The sequence below is a fragment of the Asterias rubens genome, chromosome 9 (assembly GCF_902459465.1).
Source record: "Asterias rubens chromosome 9, eAstRub1.3, whole genome shotgun sequence".
Taxonomy (NCBI): Eukaryota; Metazoa; Echinodermata; class Asteroidea; order Forcipulatida; family Asteriidae; genus Asterias; species Asterias rubens.
The window spans coordinates 14,997,841-15,015,426 of NC_047070.1; the positions used below are offsets into that span (position 1 = coordinate 14,997,841).

Here is a 17,586-nt window from a genome sequence, read left to right on the forward strand (position 1 = left end):
CATGCCACCCCTTTAAACTCCATTAAACTCCCAAGTGATACAATTTTATCTGAATTCGCATGGTCCAACGTGTGCATGCGGTCCGAAAGTGTGAAGGCAAATTTTCAAACCATCAACCTTTAAAAAATTACATTTGCGTAGTCTGGCAAGTAAAGGCTTTTCAGTAGAAAGGGGTTTGGCGATCAATCTTTGCCTAATAAGAGACCATTTAAGTTTTCGCCATTAACTAATAATAACAAGAAGGGCCTAAATTGCAAATAAGGGAATAACACTGCGACGACAGTCCGTCAAACACAAATAAGGTAATGTAATTTCGTTTAATGGTTGAAGCCAACCCACATCTTTTGGCGCCTGCCACCGAACGAGAGGTTTTCAGGGTTTTTTTCTTTTCAAATAAATATAACTCCCGATGGATTGAAAGACGCGTGCCCAAGAACTAAGTCTCTGATCGATTTTGTGTGCAAAACCAATGGGGTCGTCGCTACAAACCCCCAGATTCAAATGCTAAAACAAACAGTCCTTAAAGCACTCGACACCTTTGTTAATTGCCAAAGACCAGTATTCCCACTAGGTGGATCCCAACATAATGAATAAAATATGGCTCTTTGACATTTTTTTTACTCATTTGGTCATCGAAGTTGTAAGAGTATAAAGAAAGAAAAAACACACTTTCTGCACTACTTGTGGGCCTTTAGATGCATAATGATAGGCTGCAGGGAGGCCCGGGGTCTTTTATTATTCGAGTAAAAGATAACTTCTTTCTCAAAACGTACACTACTTCAGAGGGAGCCGTTTCTCACAATGCTTATGGTCGACAACTCTCCACTGCTCGTTACCAAGTATATTTTTATGCGAACAATTATCTTGAGTCAATGCCATTGGTGTCCATCAGAACCTTTTATGAACACAGGTCGAAAAATATTGTGTGGGTGTGTGAACGTGTCTTCTGTTGACACCAATATGATGCCGCCAATCAAATAACAAAATAGATACGAAATAAAATAACAAAACAATTCATAATTTACTGGGTCCACAACCATGTGGGCATAGTGTATATATCATCCATCGTGTCACCTTATAAAATGTACATTGTGCTTTGAATGGTGTACATAGGAATAAACTAAAACAGAAACCTGCGGGTACAACCATGTGTAAATCTCTTTTGTGCGAGTGTTGGCTCTGGAAAGAGCAGGTGTGTCTCTACAAATATATGCACAGATGTCCGTTTGATCCATTTACGATCACGTAGCATACGACTAACATCAACATCTGTGCAAGGAGAGCAAATCAATACGGAATTTGAAATAGTTTACAATGGAGATTCCTTAAAATACATAAAGGCCTATAGTTTTTGCAATAAAACAAAAATAACAAAACAAAATAAAACAGAAGTGACGGTCTACAGGATGTTGTATTTGTAAGCAGCTGCTGGTATCTTAAATGCGCATTCCGAAGAAAAACGAACAAACAAACCCCAAATAAATAAATACACATTAATTTCGTCAGAAGTTTCAAGTCTATAGAAAAAATACATGTTTTTATTGTTTAAATATATATAGAGTCTCAAGTAGAGTCCTGTAACAGACGTGGTTTTTAGTGAATGAGTATAACAGTTCCCTGGTTCATGACTATAGTATTGTGGTTCCTCTATCGCATATGAGAAGTAGTTCTGGTTTACACAAACAGGACTATAATATAGTTCTATCGCACCTATAGCAGATGTGATTTTAATGGATATGAAAAGCAGTTCCGCCTCGCAGAAGTGATAATCAGCATGCATAATCAGACTTCCATGGTTCCTACGGAGGCGGCAATTAGCAGATACAGAAGGATAGGGGTCTTATGGTTCAACACAGATGTGGTTCTTATTGTATAGAAGAGTTCTATATCAGATGTGGCGAGCAGTATCGGAAAGCAGTACTTTTTCGGTTCTTACAGAGGAGTAGTAGGCTACTTGATTCCAACTTTACGCTAGGTGATTTGTTTAATCAATACTTATCGTAAAAAATACCTTTAATATTACTGTACATTTTACTATTTCCATTGGGGTGTGGTTTCATTGTCATCTTCCTTGCTATTTAAACGCCAGGGCAGGCATATGTATTTACTTTTCTAAAACACACGAAGAATATACATTCACAAAAACCTGAATCAAACATAAGTTCAGTCAAAAGCAAACCAACTAACCAAAAACGAAATGGACGGTAAGGGGGGACGCTAAAGGCTGCAAAACACATGTAATGCTGCTATCTGATGTTAAATGCAAATGATAACCTTATAAATCAAAATACTTGGCTTCGATGTGTACACATTAATTCGATGGTCGTTGTACGTTTGTGTTAAAAGGTATTCTCCATACGCCCTCAATGCTTGGAATCTACTTTTACTTTTCAATCCACAGAGCAACTAATGGGCCAGGGTCAGACCAGTGTCTCCGTCATCACATTCCAAGAAAGCATGACAAACTGAGAATAGAGGCAAATAAACATCCGAAGTGGCCTTGCAGCATCTTTCTCAACAAAAATGACCAGGCACTCACTAGCTGGAATTTTCAAGTGAACTGACTGGAGGCACATTGTCACAACTGAATGTGTGTGTGTAAAGTACTGTAAGAAGTTACTTGGCTTAATTTAGGCAATATCAATCACATTGAGGTTGGGTATGGCTTGATCACTAGGCCTACAAGCGATGAGATTTCACAAATCTGAAAAATGGCTAGCGGATCCTTATTCTAGATCCAGATCCTCTAAGATGTTACGATTCTGGAGGCTTGAAGACTCTAGGCCTGTGCATCACTAGAAATACATTTAACTAAGGTTTGGACACAATGTGAGGTAGAACTTTCTTCATTTTGATAATTTTAAAAATTATCAAGGAAAGGAGAAGGCTAAAGGCGATTTTGAGAAAACCCTTAAATCATGAAAAAATAAAATCACTATTAGTCAAATTAAATGATCAAGGGTCAGACCAGTGTCTCCGTCATCACTTTCCAAGAATGCATGACACACTGAGAGGCATCCGACGTGTCCTTGCAGCATCTTTCTCCAAAAAAGTGATGACTGGAGGCATGTCACAACCAAATGTATGTTAAGTACAGATAGAAGTTAATTGGCTTAATAATTTAGGCAATATCAATAACATTGAGTTTGGCTACGTTTTGATCACTACTAGCGATGAGATTTCACAAATCTTCAAAATGGCTTGCGGGTCTAGCTCCCCACTCATTCTAGACACGGAACCTCTTAGATGTTACAAGTACAGGATGCTTGAAGATTCAAGGCCTATGCATCACGAGAAATACCAAATTAAAGGTTTGGACACGTTGTAGATTATTTCTTCCACCATTTCAGTGATAGCTTTTACTTCTTGCAAGGAATTTTGTCGGCTAAAGGAGATTTTGAGAAAATTCTGAATTCGGGAGTAAAAAATAAATCGCAAGATGTTCAATACCTAAAAGACTAAGTCACGAGCCTGGGTATATGACTGATGTCAGATGCCCCAGTACTATATCCAAATCCGATTCAGAACTGCTGCATACAGAAGATGACTCTGCAAGACAGCCATGGCTTAATTTTAAAGACTTAATAACAAATTAACAGCAAAGACTGAAACACAATTTGTATGGTTTTCGACCTTCTGGTCACACCTGCGCAAAACAACAGTAGAATTTGATATCAATTAAAAGGCACTCAATACCCTCTATGGATGCCGTATCACGCCTCAAACTGCATACATTTGCATAAATGAATGATTAGGGGAAAACACTCCCAAATTAGTTATTGATTTGTTTTGCTGCCAATGGCGATTTACTGTAAACTCAAAACTTTTCCCTCGATCTATTTACACAGCTGCTGTATTGCACAATTATTATATACACCAGATGACCTTTGACATTTAGATGACCTCTCCCAGGGGTCAATCATATGACGGAGGAGTAGGTTGGTATCTTCGATTTGATGATAGCTTGGCTTTCCTGTTCAGGAGAAAGAAAAAAGAGATAACACAATTATGCATTTCCCTTGAAGGTGAGTTTTATAAATCAATTAAGTTTGAAGAGACAGCGTAAATTGGCAAATTAAGGTCACTTCGTCCAATTCAATTGTGCACTAATTAGATTTGCTTAAAAGGGCAGGGTATATACTGGTATTGATTTTTGAAGTGACCTCAACAATAATAAACCAATCATGATTCACCTGAAGCAATATCACCTTTAACAAAAACAAAGGCTTGAAATAATTAAAATAAAAAACACATACACTTGGGCCTAACTATTAAATTTGTACACTATTCTAAGATATGGTTGACATGATAATATTACGTTTCAGTAAAATAGTTGGCACAATGTATACACCCAAACCAAACAGTGCACTCTTAGTGTCCACCATATCTCAGGCTAATTCCTGTCATAAAAAATCACGAAAGTTCACTGAGTGATAGGATTTCACTGAGGAAGGACAGTATAATTTCCCCTGGGGCCTCAGTTTATTAATTTTTATTTGTATGAGAGAAAAACAACTATCTGCTTTACTAATACATTGTAATATAGCATAGGACATTCGGCACTTAAAAGGGGGGTTCAGAAAAGGAAAATAAAAATAATAAAAAACACATACAAGTAAAAAGGATGCAGCACATTCTAAAATACGAATAGAAGAGTAGTCTTTTATAGGTTATAGGGTAAATGCTGAACACTTTACCCCTCGGGTGCAAAGGAGTGAAAATAAAAATGAAAAATTGGATTAGCAAAGTGGAGAGACACTTTCACATTTTAGCTCGGGCTTAACACAAGCTTTAAAGAAAAACCACATAGCGTCAACTAAATTACAGGGGTTAAGGTACAGCCAAAGTCCCAATAGAGAGCTTGTATTCCAAGCCCTTCAAGGCGGATGAATGCCAAGTTTTTGCACTTATCTAATTTTCTTGACAGCTGATGAAATAGGTTTTACACCAGACACATTACGGGAGTTTCATTTGCGTAATGGTCACAGGTCGGGTGAAATTGTGCGCTGAATGTGCTATTTTAGGCCGGGTAAACGTGGAGCTAGACTGGGAGGCTAGCCTAATGTACACCCTCCATGTATTAACCCTCTGGCTTGGGAGATTGTGTTGGGACAGCTTGGCATCTGTATTCCAATTAAGTGTTATTGAATTTCTGCTGTTTTAAGATTGATGGGTATGATCCCTTTACCATACAACCACCATTTTGGTTTAGTAACCTCTGTCTTAAAGCAAGTTGTGGACATCTATTCACAGAGTCCTAAAAAGGTTGCCAGACTATTTTTCGCACCAGGCTTGGTTTGGAGTCTGGACCCTATTATGAAGAGCTAAACGGTATTAAATAGTGAAAGAAAAAAGTGAGAAAGTCAAAGAACAAAACACATAGTTATGACACATTAAAGAAGATTGTAGTAAAAAATTATCATTATAAGAAGCTTGACAGCGCCCTCTTTGTCAGACACTAGACAGCTAAATGGAAGGAAAATAGTACATGTATGATAAAGTGACATGTACTGACTGCAAATGACATCAGTGACATTGGCATATCTCACCAGACAATAATAGCAAATGTTAAAACAACAATAGGTACAAAGTAACAATGGCAATTCATGAAAATGGTAATATCAGCATATATCTTAAATTAATACAATAGCAATTGAAAATAGATACACCAGCATTTGCTCCAAATGACAACAATCCCAATTGAGTAAAATAATATTTGCTCTCAAATATCTCCTACAAATGAAAATAGGAAAACTGCATTAATGTAAATGACAATTGTGACAAAAAGAAATTAGGCAACCAAATGCATTTCTCACAATTAATAACAATGACAAATAAGATAAGGTAACATCGGCATATCTCAAAAATTACATCAAAAGCAAATGCAAATAGGAAAAGTGGCATTTGGTAAAAATTTAAATAGTTATAAATGGAGATTAGGTTACCAATGGCATTTCTGACAAGTGATAACAATTGAGATAGGGTGAAATTGGCATACATGACATCAAAAGCAAATGGAATTCAGAACACTGGCATTTGGTACAAATGACAATGTCAAAAAGAGATCAGGTTACCAATGTCATTTCTGACAAACAATAACAATGGCAATTAAGACAAGGTAAAATGACATATTTCACAAATAAAATCAATAGCAATAAATGACAGTTGTGACCAATAGAGATCAGATTATTAATGGCATTTCTGACAAGGAAAACATTGACAATTCAAATAAAGTAAAATTGGCATATCAAACAAATGACATCAACAGCAATATATGACAATTGTGATAAATAGAGATCAGATTATCAATGGCATTTCTGATAAAGTAATAATGGCATATGTCTCAAATGACATCAATAGCAAATGAAAATAGTAACACTGGCATTTGGTAGAAATGACAGTCACAAAAAGAGATAAGGTTTCCAAATGCATTTCTGAAAAAAAGTAACAATGACAATAATGAGATAAAGTAAAATTGGCAATCATGTATCAGGAGCAAATGAAGATAGGAAAACTGGCATTCATTGAAAATGACAATTGTGAAAAAAGGGATTATGTTATCAATGGCATTTCCTAAAAATTTGTGAGAGTGACAAATGTGATGAGATACTGGTAACACTGGCATAGTTCACAAACGACAAAAATAGCAATGGAAAATAGGATATGCTGCCATTGCTACAAATGACAACAGTTGAGATTGGGTTATAAAATGGCAATTCAAACAAATTATACCAATGGCAAATAAGATAAGTTTATATTGGCATATCTTCAAAAATGACAATCGTGAGAAAAAATACATGAAGGTACATGCCAACATCAGTATATCAATGAAACAAGTGACAAGTAATAAAAGAGAAAACTGGCATTTCTTATAAATGTTGTTTCTAATAAAATGCCACAATGCAATGGAGATACATGTATAGAGGTAATCTTGACAGTTCTTATAAATGAGAATATTTGGCAACACTGTCATTTCTTACAAATGACAACAGTGACAAGTTCATCGGGGAAAACAGTGTATTACTTGGCAATGGGATCAAAGACAAAAATGGCAAATGTGGACAGTCAAGTTTAAGTAACAGCAACAACAAAAATGTGGCTTTGCCCAACAATGACAGTAAGGAAGAAAGGAGATTAAAGAGCAATGACACATATTACAAGACAATTTTACCTTTCCACAGGCCTGCTCTATCTGCTGTAATGCTGCTGTAACCAACTCCCTGTAATTCTTGTCCATCAATTTCTTGGAAAGCTTTTTTAAAAAAACAGAAAAGAATTATAGGACAAAAGAAAAATCCCCATGAAATTGAACTAAGGAAGTACCAAGGAAGGAAGTTTGATTAAACGTTTCTCTTTTAATCAAAGTACTCAGGTTATTGATCAAAAATCAGCAGGATTCATCAAATGTCAAACCAGTTGAAATGTTTTCCATCTATGTTTGGACAGCCACACACACACATCACCAAAGCACCAATAATTTAAATCTCTTTAAAAGTAAAACAGAAACCGCTGTCAGTTTGTCAAGCTTTGCAAAAAATTTGAAATGTTTGTCCCATACAGAAATAGAATTTTGTCAGCACAAAAACACGTTCGGCTGACAGTGACAGTGTCACAAACTTCACCAGAGTACGTTCAATATTCTGGAAAGAGATCAATTTGGATGGAGAGTCAAAGAAGATTAAAACGAAACTGAAAACAATCAAACACGTTTCTTCCAACGAACTGTTCGATTAAGCTTTGAAAAAGGGTCAAATATGAGAACACTAAATTGAAAAACATTTGTTGATATAACATTCTGGGCATCAGCTTTTTACTGAAGTCACTGAGAACTGCAAATTTGATAGAACATTTCTCATGGAGAAACAAATAGCTGCTGTAGAAAATTAATTTGTTATGGACATCTGACACTTGGACAGTGTGTCTCAGCGAAATTTCTGTGGATTTGTTCATCAAACTTTGCAAGAGTTCCTGGTTCAACTTACATAGCTGAGTACTGACTTGAGGTAGGGATTAAGCTGTGGGCCCACCGCTACACTCAGGTGAACAAGTGACTCCACTGCTCCCTCGAAAACAGAACCATTGGAGGAACCCTGAGATCAAAAAAGAAAAGAGATAAAAGCAACTGTTAATTACAGTAAAGTTAGTTTGATATTGGATATTGGACATTGGACATTCACATAGGCTGTATAGCAAATGTGCAATATCAAAAGAGCAAAGCAGACATTCTCTTTACAAATCTATGTGAATGTTCAATTTCCAAAAGAGAAATAGAGATATAGCTCATTACACTGTGAACCACAGTGGATGTGATCTCTCTACAAAAATGGTTTTTAAGGTGGCTCACTTGTATGTGATATTGGTAGGGATTGGTAGGGATCTCTACCAATATCACATCCAAGTAAGCCACCTTACCATTTTTGTAGAGAAATCACATCCAGGCGGTTCAAAGTGTTGACCATCCAACCTTAAGCTGCCTTAATGCCAGGGGTCATCTCAAAGTTTAGAACACAACCCCAAAAGTGGCAGGATCTCCTGAAGGGGAAGGCAACTTTTTAGTATAGAGTAATAAACCACAAGGGAAACTGGCTAGGTAAATTAATTTTGGGTTAAACAAAACACAATTTCCTTATAAATCAGGATTTGAACCTGCGACCTCCGGAATAACAAGCTGGCACTCTGAAACTGGGCCAACAAGTCCTGATGTTGGTAGTCTACCTATTTTGTCAATATCTTTCTTCAAGGGTGAGGCAGAAGCCATTCAACCTGTAAATGCTTTACAACCAGCCAGGGGTAAGCTTTGAAAAAGAACCTGAGAAGCAGTACTAACAGGATCACCTCAAAAGGGATGAGAATTTTGTAAATTTCTAATATCGAGGAAGTAACAAACAACCAGGGAAACAGACCGACAACGGATGAGTGGCTTCTGACAAAAGAAGTGTTCAAACTCCATTACAGCGACCAATGTAATTATATACCTCACTGCTTAATAATAACTCTTAAATAGTAGCACAATTTCAAAGAATGATCACTGCGCTTCCAACATTATCAGCCCTGCTCACTGGGCAATATATTTCATTCCTTAAACCATCTCAGCTCTGTGAGTATACAGCCTGTGCTGCAAAGTATGTAGCGCACTAAGCTAAACCAATCACAAGAACAATCTCTGCCCTCACAGATATACATTTCCCCCTGGGTGATGAGAAACAACTTCATAGTTGTAGTATCTTGCTCAATGACACAAGTGTCATGACAAGGTTTCAAACCTAGAACTTGAACCAAAACCCGAGTCCGATGCACTTAACCGCTTGGCCACAAATTAGTATGGCATTATAGACCAACTTTTGCTAAGCTACCTCATACAACCGAGAATAATTCTTAAATCCTTTATAAGGGCAATAGCGCTTGGCCTACAATTTATTCCTTTAACACTGAAGCCTTGATGTGCATTCAACCTCCCTGTCTTAAAGATAAACACCTTAAAGTAGGCCTAAAAAACCCAATCTTGCCAACATCCCCTTAATCAATCCTCTTGGCTCCCCGCCCTTAATGACCTAATGAGCTTTAACTACTTGAGTTATTGAAACATCAAATATGAATGTAAATTAAAATGAAATCCAAAAGGTGGCCAGCTGCAACAATTTAACACACTCTGTTAACTTTAATGTTGATCTTGTTTAAGGCTCGAGTGCTGTTGTGTTTTAAGTGTCACGGTTGCCCCGTTATGATGAATTAGCTGAGTCTCCGTTTTAACACTTTTTAATGAAGATCTAATCAAGCAAACCCAAAGAGGTCTAGTTTGTTTATGCAGGCAAAAAGCAATCAACAGCCTTCCAGGACTCCATTTCACAGGGCTGCTAAGCACATAACAATTGTGCTTACTACATTGAGGTTCATATATCCAATGAAGCAATCCCCAAAAGGTCCAGTTTGTTTATGCAGGCAAAAAGCAATCAACACAGCCAGCTTACCAACCCTTTTCCTTCAAGTACCCAATTCCCTACCTCTTGCTGATAAGCACAAAACAAGTTTGCTTACCAGAATAAAGTTACCATCTTTAATCAAGCAATCCCAAAGAGGCCATGTTGGTTTATGCAGGCAAAAAGCAATAAACACAGCCAGCTTACCCACCCCCTTTCCATCAAGTACCCAATTTAATAGTTTTTGCTGCTAAGTGCAAGACAAGTTTGCTCACCAGACTAAGGTTAAACATTTTTAATCGAACACTCCAAAAGAGGCTCTGTTTGTTAATCCAGGCAAAAACCAATAAACATAGCCAGCCTACCCCATTCAATCCAAGAGGAATTGTTGTTAGTTTTAATAATACAGTTTCCCCCACCCCACCCCCCTGCTAATAGCAGGTTCATGAAATTGAGCCACGAAGGTTGGATTTCAAAAGAATTGACTAAACCATACCATTATTTGCTTATTGTTCATTTGCTTAATTGTTCATTTGATAGTGAATGTACATAATGTTGATTCCAAAAAATGCTTGTTTTTATTTCTTCATAGAACTCGGGAAAGTACTGAGTAGACAGTGCCATTACACACATTGGTGTATACGGGTAAAACCAAAATGAAAATTCTTTATCCCGATGCAAACTTAACATCTTTTAAATGCATTACAAGTTACAACAGGCTGTGTTTTCCTTGGAGGAGTGGGGTTAAGATTGGGGGGTGGGGGGTTCTAGATGGATACAGGCACTAACCGAGATGTGGTTTAATCCATTAACAGCTCATACCCTATAACTATTTCAATCAAATTCCAACATTCCCTTTTAAGATATTGGAAGTTCACATCTTAAAAAGGGTAGGGTTGAAATGGGGTGGGGTTGAAAAAGAGGGGGGTTGTAAATGGGATACAGGCACTAATCCTATTAATCTGTTAACCAGCTCACACCCTATAGCTATCCAATCAATCAAATTCCAACACCCCTTTCTTGATATTGGCAATTGACCTCTAGGGGGGAGGTGGTGAGAGGAAGGGGGTTGAGAGGAAAGGGGGCCTCTGGGTAAAATTTGTAATCACTCTGCGGATCTTACCAGATTACGAATTGATTAGAGTTGAATCTTATTGAATTCTGCACTCAAAAAGACGTGGTGGGGATTTCAAGCAGGGTTAAACTAACAGTAAATGTGTTGTGTAACGCATGTAAAAGAACCCAGTGCACTTTTGGAAAAGAGAAGGGGTTCGCCCTAGTGTTCCTGGCTGTGACTGCTGTACGCGCCGTAGCACCTTGTAAACCATTATAAGGTGCTAATTAATCGGGTCTCAAAAACCATCACTGTAATAACCTATCTTTCTGAAAGTTTGTATATATACTCAGCGCCTTGAGTACTCTGTTTGGTAGATACGTGCGCTATATACGACTTCAATATTATTATTATGCCCCAGAGTAGAGTTCGGAATTAAAAACAAACCCATACAGCAAGGTACATATTTACACAAGGTGTTAATGCAAACTTAATAATATTAGTTTGGGGTTTTACCCATTACCTATGTAATAAGCACTGCATAGTCAATGATGCCCACATAGTGCAGAAAATATCCAGGGGCACACTACTCATTTGGGATTTGAACCTGGGATCCCCGTATTCTAGCCTCAGCAAGCACCTTTATTTTGTTACAGGCTTGTGCAGGATACAGGTCCCTCGTGCTGCGTTCGCAATAAACCAGTTTAAGCTAAGAGACAAATCAATGAGCCATCCTCCTTGATTTTGAATCTGCATCCAACTAAATATTGTAGTGCCCTCCGCCCCCTTACATTAACACTAATAGTATATTTTTACTCATCATTGATGTGTGATAAGCACTACTGCATAGTAAGTGATGTCAAAATCCTGCAAAAATGTCAGCGAGCATACTACTCAGCTGGGATTTGAACCCATGACCACTTTATTCTAGCCTAGGTAAGCACTATGATATGCAATACTTATCTCACATAATTTTATGGGGTTAAACTACAATTTATATTATTCTATAACCCAGAAGCAAGTTATTACAGCTCAGGTGGTATCAGCTGCTATTTATATCATATTTAAACTGGCATCTTGTACCCTGGCACCAGGATTGAAAGTCGTTGTTGACGAAAAAAGTCAAAAACTAGGATACAAATTTTTAGAGGTACGTTATAATAGAGAATTGACACCTACCAATGCAGTCCGAAGTGGCACAATGATCCTTGGTAAGACGGTCAGTGCCTTGCTACTCACATCAGACACTTCTAGTAGTTCCTTGAATCCTTGCCGTGCAACAAACTGGTATGGATGCTTGAATTCTTGTAAACCCTGCCAAATCAAATTGAAATATTTTAACATAAATTAAACAATGAACTTCCAAACTGAAAAAAAATGGAAAATGTTTTTGCAATTTATCCAAAATGATTAACCCTTTGTGGATAAACCTTCTTGAAACTTTTCCTGAAATAGCTTTGAGAAGGTGCCTTATTGTAACTATGTTTATATCTGTCTGGCGCTGTGACTAGCACTGTGACCCGTAGGGGTGATACTGCTAGTGAATATGATGAAGAAATGTCAGTTCTAGATGTGGAAGGAATCACAAATTAACAAAGAAACACAGAGCAGACATGAAACTCTGGACTTACTACTATTCATAACACGGTTGACAGCAACCAACTGGGGGTAATGACATCAAGGCATACAACTCACAATCATTCACTTTAACACTTTTTTTCAAAGTAATCAGATACATGTAGCACATGAGCATGTGGTCATTGTACTTGGATCTTTAACAAATCCCAAAACTAATGGACATTTTATCTAGCACCGGTATACGCCAGTTTTTAGGCTCATGGCGGATGAACATTATTACCGGTCACTGAGCCATTTATGTCATTTCTTAAGCCACCTAAGCTCCCTGGGGGAGAATGCAGTCTGTGCTGCCAATTGTCTAGCACATTTAAGCTAACTCAATCACAAGAACCATCTCTGGGGTATCCATTTACTCCGAAGTAAAAGAGCCAATAGTTAAGTGTCTTGCCCAGGGGTACAACTGTCATGACAGGTTTTCGAACCCACACACCCCCATAATTCGGCCACCAAAACTTGAGTCGGGTGCACTTGTCTTGTCTTAATGATTTTCCCATCAAGGGAACTCAGCAAACTCCCAGAAGGGGATATATATATAAACACCAAGCTGGCAACAACCCATCTCGCTCATACAAACATTGGTTTAATGTCAGTGGTTATGAGTTGTACACATCAAGAAATTGTGAGTCAGTACCTCAACGACAATACTCATTCTACTCATAATCGTGAAATCAACGGTTAGCCTTGAGGGATTAGAACCCACAACCTTGTGATTGCAAGTCCTGTAGTCCAACCACTGGACCACAGTGACCTGCTTGACCAGAAAACACCACAAAATGAAGGGTCGTGTTCGAATTGGCGGCTACAGCTACGGCTACCTCTAGATTTCCAAGTCATCATGCGTTGAGGTATAGGTTGTCCTTAGTAACACCCTTAGCAACAGCGGCAGCCATAGCTGTAGACATAAATTCAGATACAGCTTTAGTAAAGATAACCCTTTACTACTAGACTAGGATTTGTTCCACTAAAAAAAAATTTGATTCAACTTACCTCAGCTAGGGTTATCAATAGGGGGTCAAAGGGTAAAGTTTCTGGATTGGCATCCCATTGTAGTTTGTGCTTCACTGAACCGTGTACCAACCTGGAATCAAAAGCATTCAGAAAGAAAAGGGAAAACAAATTACAAATAACTCTGTAAATTGAAGAAAACAACAGGCAAATAATCTAATAAGAGAATTTTAGCAGTTAGAAGGTGATTGTTACGCTATGCACCTGGATGTGAAATGGAGAGTGCTAACTGACCGAGGAAGACGGAATTTACAGCATAACATTCCATTGCACAACATGCACTTCAGTGGTGAGAGTAACTGTGATGACAAACAAGTCTGAAACTAGAGCGTGAAATTCTGTGGGTTGGCATTTTCAACTTTTGGTAAACCCTAGAGTGGAAATGTTAAATTTGCATTTAACCTAGATGCAAATTTAGCATCCCATTCAATCATTGCAGTACAAGCTGCTAAAATATAGGTTTTTAACTACTTCGAGACACCTGGAAAAAACTGACTGGGTGATCCTGAGTTGGTAAGACATCTGCTACAGAAGCAACGGTCGCCGGTTTGAATAAGGGAATCAATGTGTGGTGAAGAGGTTTTCAACAAGTGGTTTAATTCCAACGAGGCCTGGTCTTTGATAATTTTACCGAGACGAAGTCGAGGTCAATTATCAAGAACCAGGCCTCGGCGGGTTTAAACCACTAGTTGAAAACCGATTCAACACACTTTGATTCCCATTCATAAATACCTTTTCGGTCGAAAAACATCAACACTTATGGTCAAAAAGTAAAACAAATGCAAAAATTATAATTTTTCAATGATTTCTTTTAACACAACACCCCTCCAGCTATGAAATGGTGAGGCCCAGTCAAGGCCCTCAGGTAAACAACTCCTTATAAAGGAATGCTGTGCGCGCCCCGCGTATCGCGTGACTGCCCTGATTCTGCTTGATTTGAGTGCGGCTTTTGACACTGTGGATCACACTATTTTGCTCAAGAGACTTCGTGATATTATTGGTTTACAAGGTTTAATTATTGTTATTTTTGTTACCTTTTTAGGATGTTTTTTCTTAAATATTGCATTTGTATTATTGTATTCTATACCACATGTTCTAGATTTCTCTCAACTTAGGTTAACATTTTAGTTTGTGTTGTTGTTATTGTATATTAATTAATGCTATTGTTTGTATTTTAGCGCCATGAGCACTTCTGTGGATTTGTGCGCTTTATAAGTTTTCATTATTATTATATGTGGCACAACTGTCTCGGCCGTTGCTCTCGACCAATAGGAATGAAGAAACTGTCTTATAAGCACAGGTGCAAACTCGCATGTCACGCCCATGTTTCAACACTTTTTACTGGTGTTATATCATCCGTTCAAACAACCCCTCGTGATGCCCTCTCGACCAATCAGAATAGATTACCTGTCTTAGGTATTTATGAATCCCGTTTAATATGCCTGTTATTTTTGTGCACAGAACTCACAAAAGTACTGAATATACAGTGCTACAGTAACACACATCAGTAAGAACAAAATAGTACTAGGAGCTTTAAGGAACAGTATCCTCATCTACCAGAGAAGTTGATCAATGTGCACGAGTTCCTTAAAGAAAAGGCGGCTGTTTTTAAACCAAGCAATCTGTAAGTCAATCATCAGGCATTTGTACAAAATTTCTTCTTCCAAGTATTTAATACTAGGCACTCAAGCGTTCCTTCAAGAAGTGCCTTAGTAGCGTCAACACCCTCATCCAGACACTGAGTGAGAAGAAAAGGACAACCATAAGAGGTCCTTGATGAAAAACCTCAGGAACAGAAATTCCCAATCTTCTACTTCAGGCAAGGTGCACCAAAAGTCCAAAGTCCTCCAAATTTCATAGATTAAAATTCTCTCTAAAAAAAATATGAAAGCAGTTGGAGGCAAACCTTTTAAGTGCATATATCATACCAAAAAGGAAACCAACTTTTTATCTCGTTTTTAATTTTTATTGTAATTTGAAATGTTTTGCCATTTAAATCTGTGTATCATGAATAATTGCTTTTGCCAATTAATTTAGTCTTAACTAATTAAGGTATTTGAGAAAACAAAATCAAGCATTTCAAATGTAGGTGGGTCTGGAAGTTTGAGAGACTTGCACAGTCTTGATAGACCTTTGGTCTTTCACTGACAAATATTTCATGAGAAACAAATGAATTTTTCCAGCAATCGACATCAAGACAAAAAACAAGAATTGAAAAACTTAGAATTTTTTTAAAAATAGCTCAGTAAAATGAAAACAACCTTCCTGAACACCCCCCCCCCCAACCACGTTGGGGGGGGGGGGGGGGGTTCCACAATTCCTGAAGTGACATTCAGCTGGTAATTGTCTGCAGGCATTGCTTCCGATGCCTCATAAAGATAGCGCAGGAGTTCGTTTACATATTTCTTGCCCGAGGAATGTTTCAATCTGGTGGTTGACAGTTGACAAGTTGAGATCTTGCATCGAGAGTGAGGGCTTAGAATTGGGAAATGGCTTGAAATTGCAAATAAATCAATACCTTGTGGGTGGATAAACCCTTGCCAGGGTGACAGAGAGAGCAGATTGTTCTTCTCTCTCCACATGGAAGGCAGGAATTAAAGGTGTCAAACTTTGGTTAAGTGTTTGAAAATCGCAGAGTACATTACAAGATTCACAGGCCTGGAATTTCATCTTTGAACATGTTGAAAGGGCAAAGCCATTTTCATTTTGCAAAGGGCACTTCCATTGGAAAATCTTAAAGTCAATGGGAAATTTTTGAGGCGCACCAAGGCCAACCAGAGGCAAAGGAATCAACCAAGGGTAATATTTTTTTCCTTTCAATTTTGATTTTATTTTAAGAGAGATCACTTTAGATCACAAGTCATTGGTTAACTTTTGAAGGGCACCAAGGACAATACCAAGACCAGAGGCAAAAGAATCAACCTAGGATATTTTTGTTTTCCTTTAAATGGTTTTGTTTTATGAGAGGGTTGCACTTAACTTATTCGGGCTGTTGTCCCAAATCAACTGTCACCAGGGGCAAGTTGCCACCTAGGGGCTAAAACAGGGTTACTATTTACCCCTTTACAGTCCATAAGGATGTAGGCATGGGCTGGCTTGTAGAGCAGAATGCACTAGGAGAGGGCTACTGCCACCAGGGGCATGTTGCCACCTACTCCTAGTGGCTGAAACAGGGGTACCCCCTTTACAGTCCATAAGGACGTAGGCATGAGGTTCATCCACTAGGAGCCTGGCTGGTAGAGCAGAATGCACTACTCCCCCAACATTTTACGAATGGTTAAGTGCCTTGCTCAAACGCCACGTGTCATGACCGGGTATTGAACCCACACTTCACTGCTATTGACACCAGAGCTTGGGGTCCGGTGAACTGTACCACTCATTCACGACACGCCCCATTTCATACATATTATAATTCAGGTCGGAAGCTAATTAAGGATTCTCAGAAAAGGGAATTAAATCAACATAGCCAAGAACCCATTGGAGAGAAGACAAGGAAGGAACTTTCAGTTTAAGATGTAGGAGGAAACCCTTGAGAATTATTCCAGTTAAAACCCATGCAATCAGGTAGGGACTAGAACCCATAATAAAATATAGTGCCCCCAATGGGACTCGCACCAGGGTCCTAGAGGTGGAATTTAAAAAATTTAAATTTAAAAGTAAAAATACATATATGTTAAAGGTATGGGACTGGTATGTATAAAAATCATTATTGTTTAATTTTAGTTGGAAAGCTTACTGATTATTAAGTTCATACTAAAACAATTTTTGTGTGTGAAACATTTCACTGTGAAATTAATTCTCATTCCAGAGAGCTGTCTAATTACCAAGAAATATGCAAAAAGCTGATGTCAGTAGCAACCAAAATTAAGGGCTATGTGTTTACACATGAGCTGAAAAATAAGCATGGTTTTCGCTATTTCTCCTGAAAACATTAACTGCTAACTGGCCAAAACTTTCACAGAATTATTTCAC

At 38.0% G+C, this 17,586-nt stretch overlaps 1 protein-coding gene across 2 annotated transcripts in view; it reads right to left on the reverse strand.

The window, feature by feature from the left end:
- Positions 1 to 997: 997 nt before the first annotated feature.
- LOC117294342 (PACRG-like protein) overlaps positions 998 to 17,586 on the reverse strand; it is a 35,942-nt gene continuing 19,353 nt past the window's right edge. For both annotated transcript variants that reach the window (XM_033776708.1, XM_033776707.1), the window contains exons 4-8: positions 13,597 to 13,687; positions 12,151 to 12,285; positions 7,983 to 8,090; positions 7,172 to 7,252; positions 998 to 3,973 (exon numbers count right to left, since the gene is read on the reverse strand). In XM_033776708.1, coding sequence (XP_033632599.1) covers positions 3,920 to 3,973; positions 7,172 to 7,252; positions 7,983 to 8,090; positions 12,151 to 12,285; positions 13,597 to 13,687 — 469 coding nt within the window. In that variant the 3' untranslated portion in view covers positions 998 to 3,919. The remainder of the gene's footprint in view (positions 3,974 to 7,171; positions 7,253 to 7,982; positions 8,091 to 12,150; positions 12,286 to 13,596; positions 13,688 to 17,586) is intronic.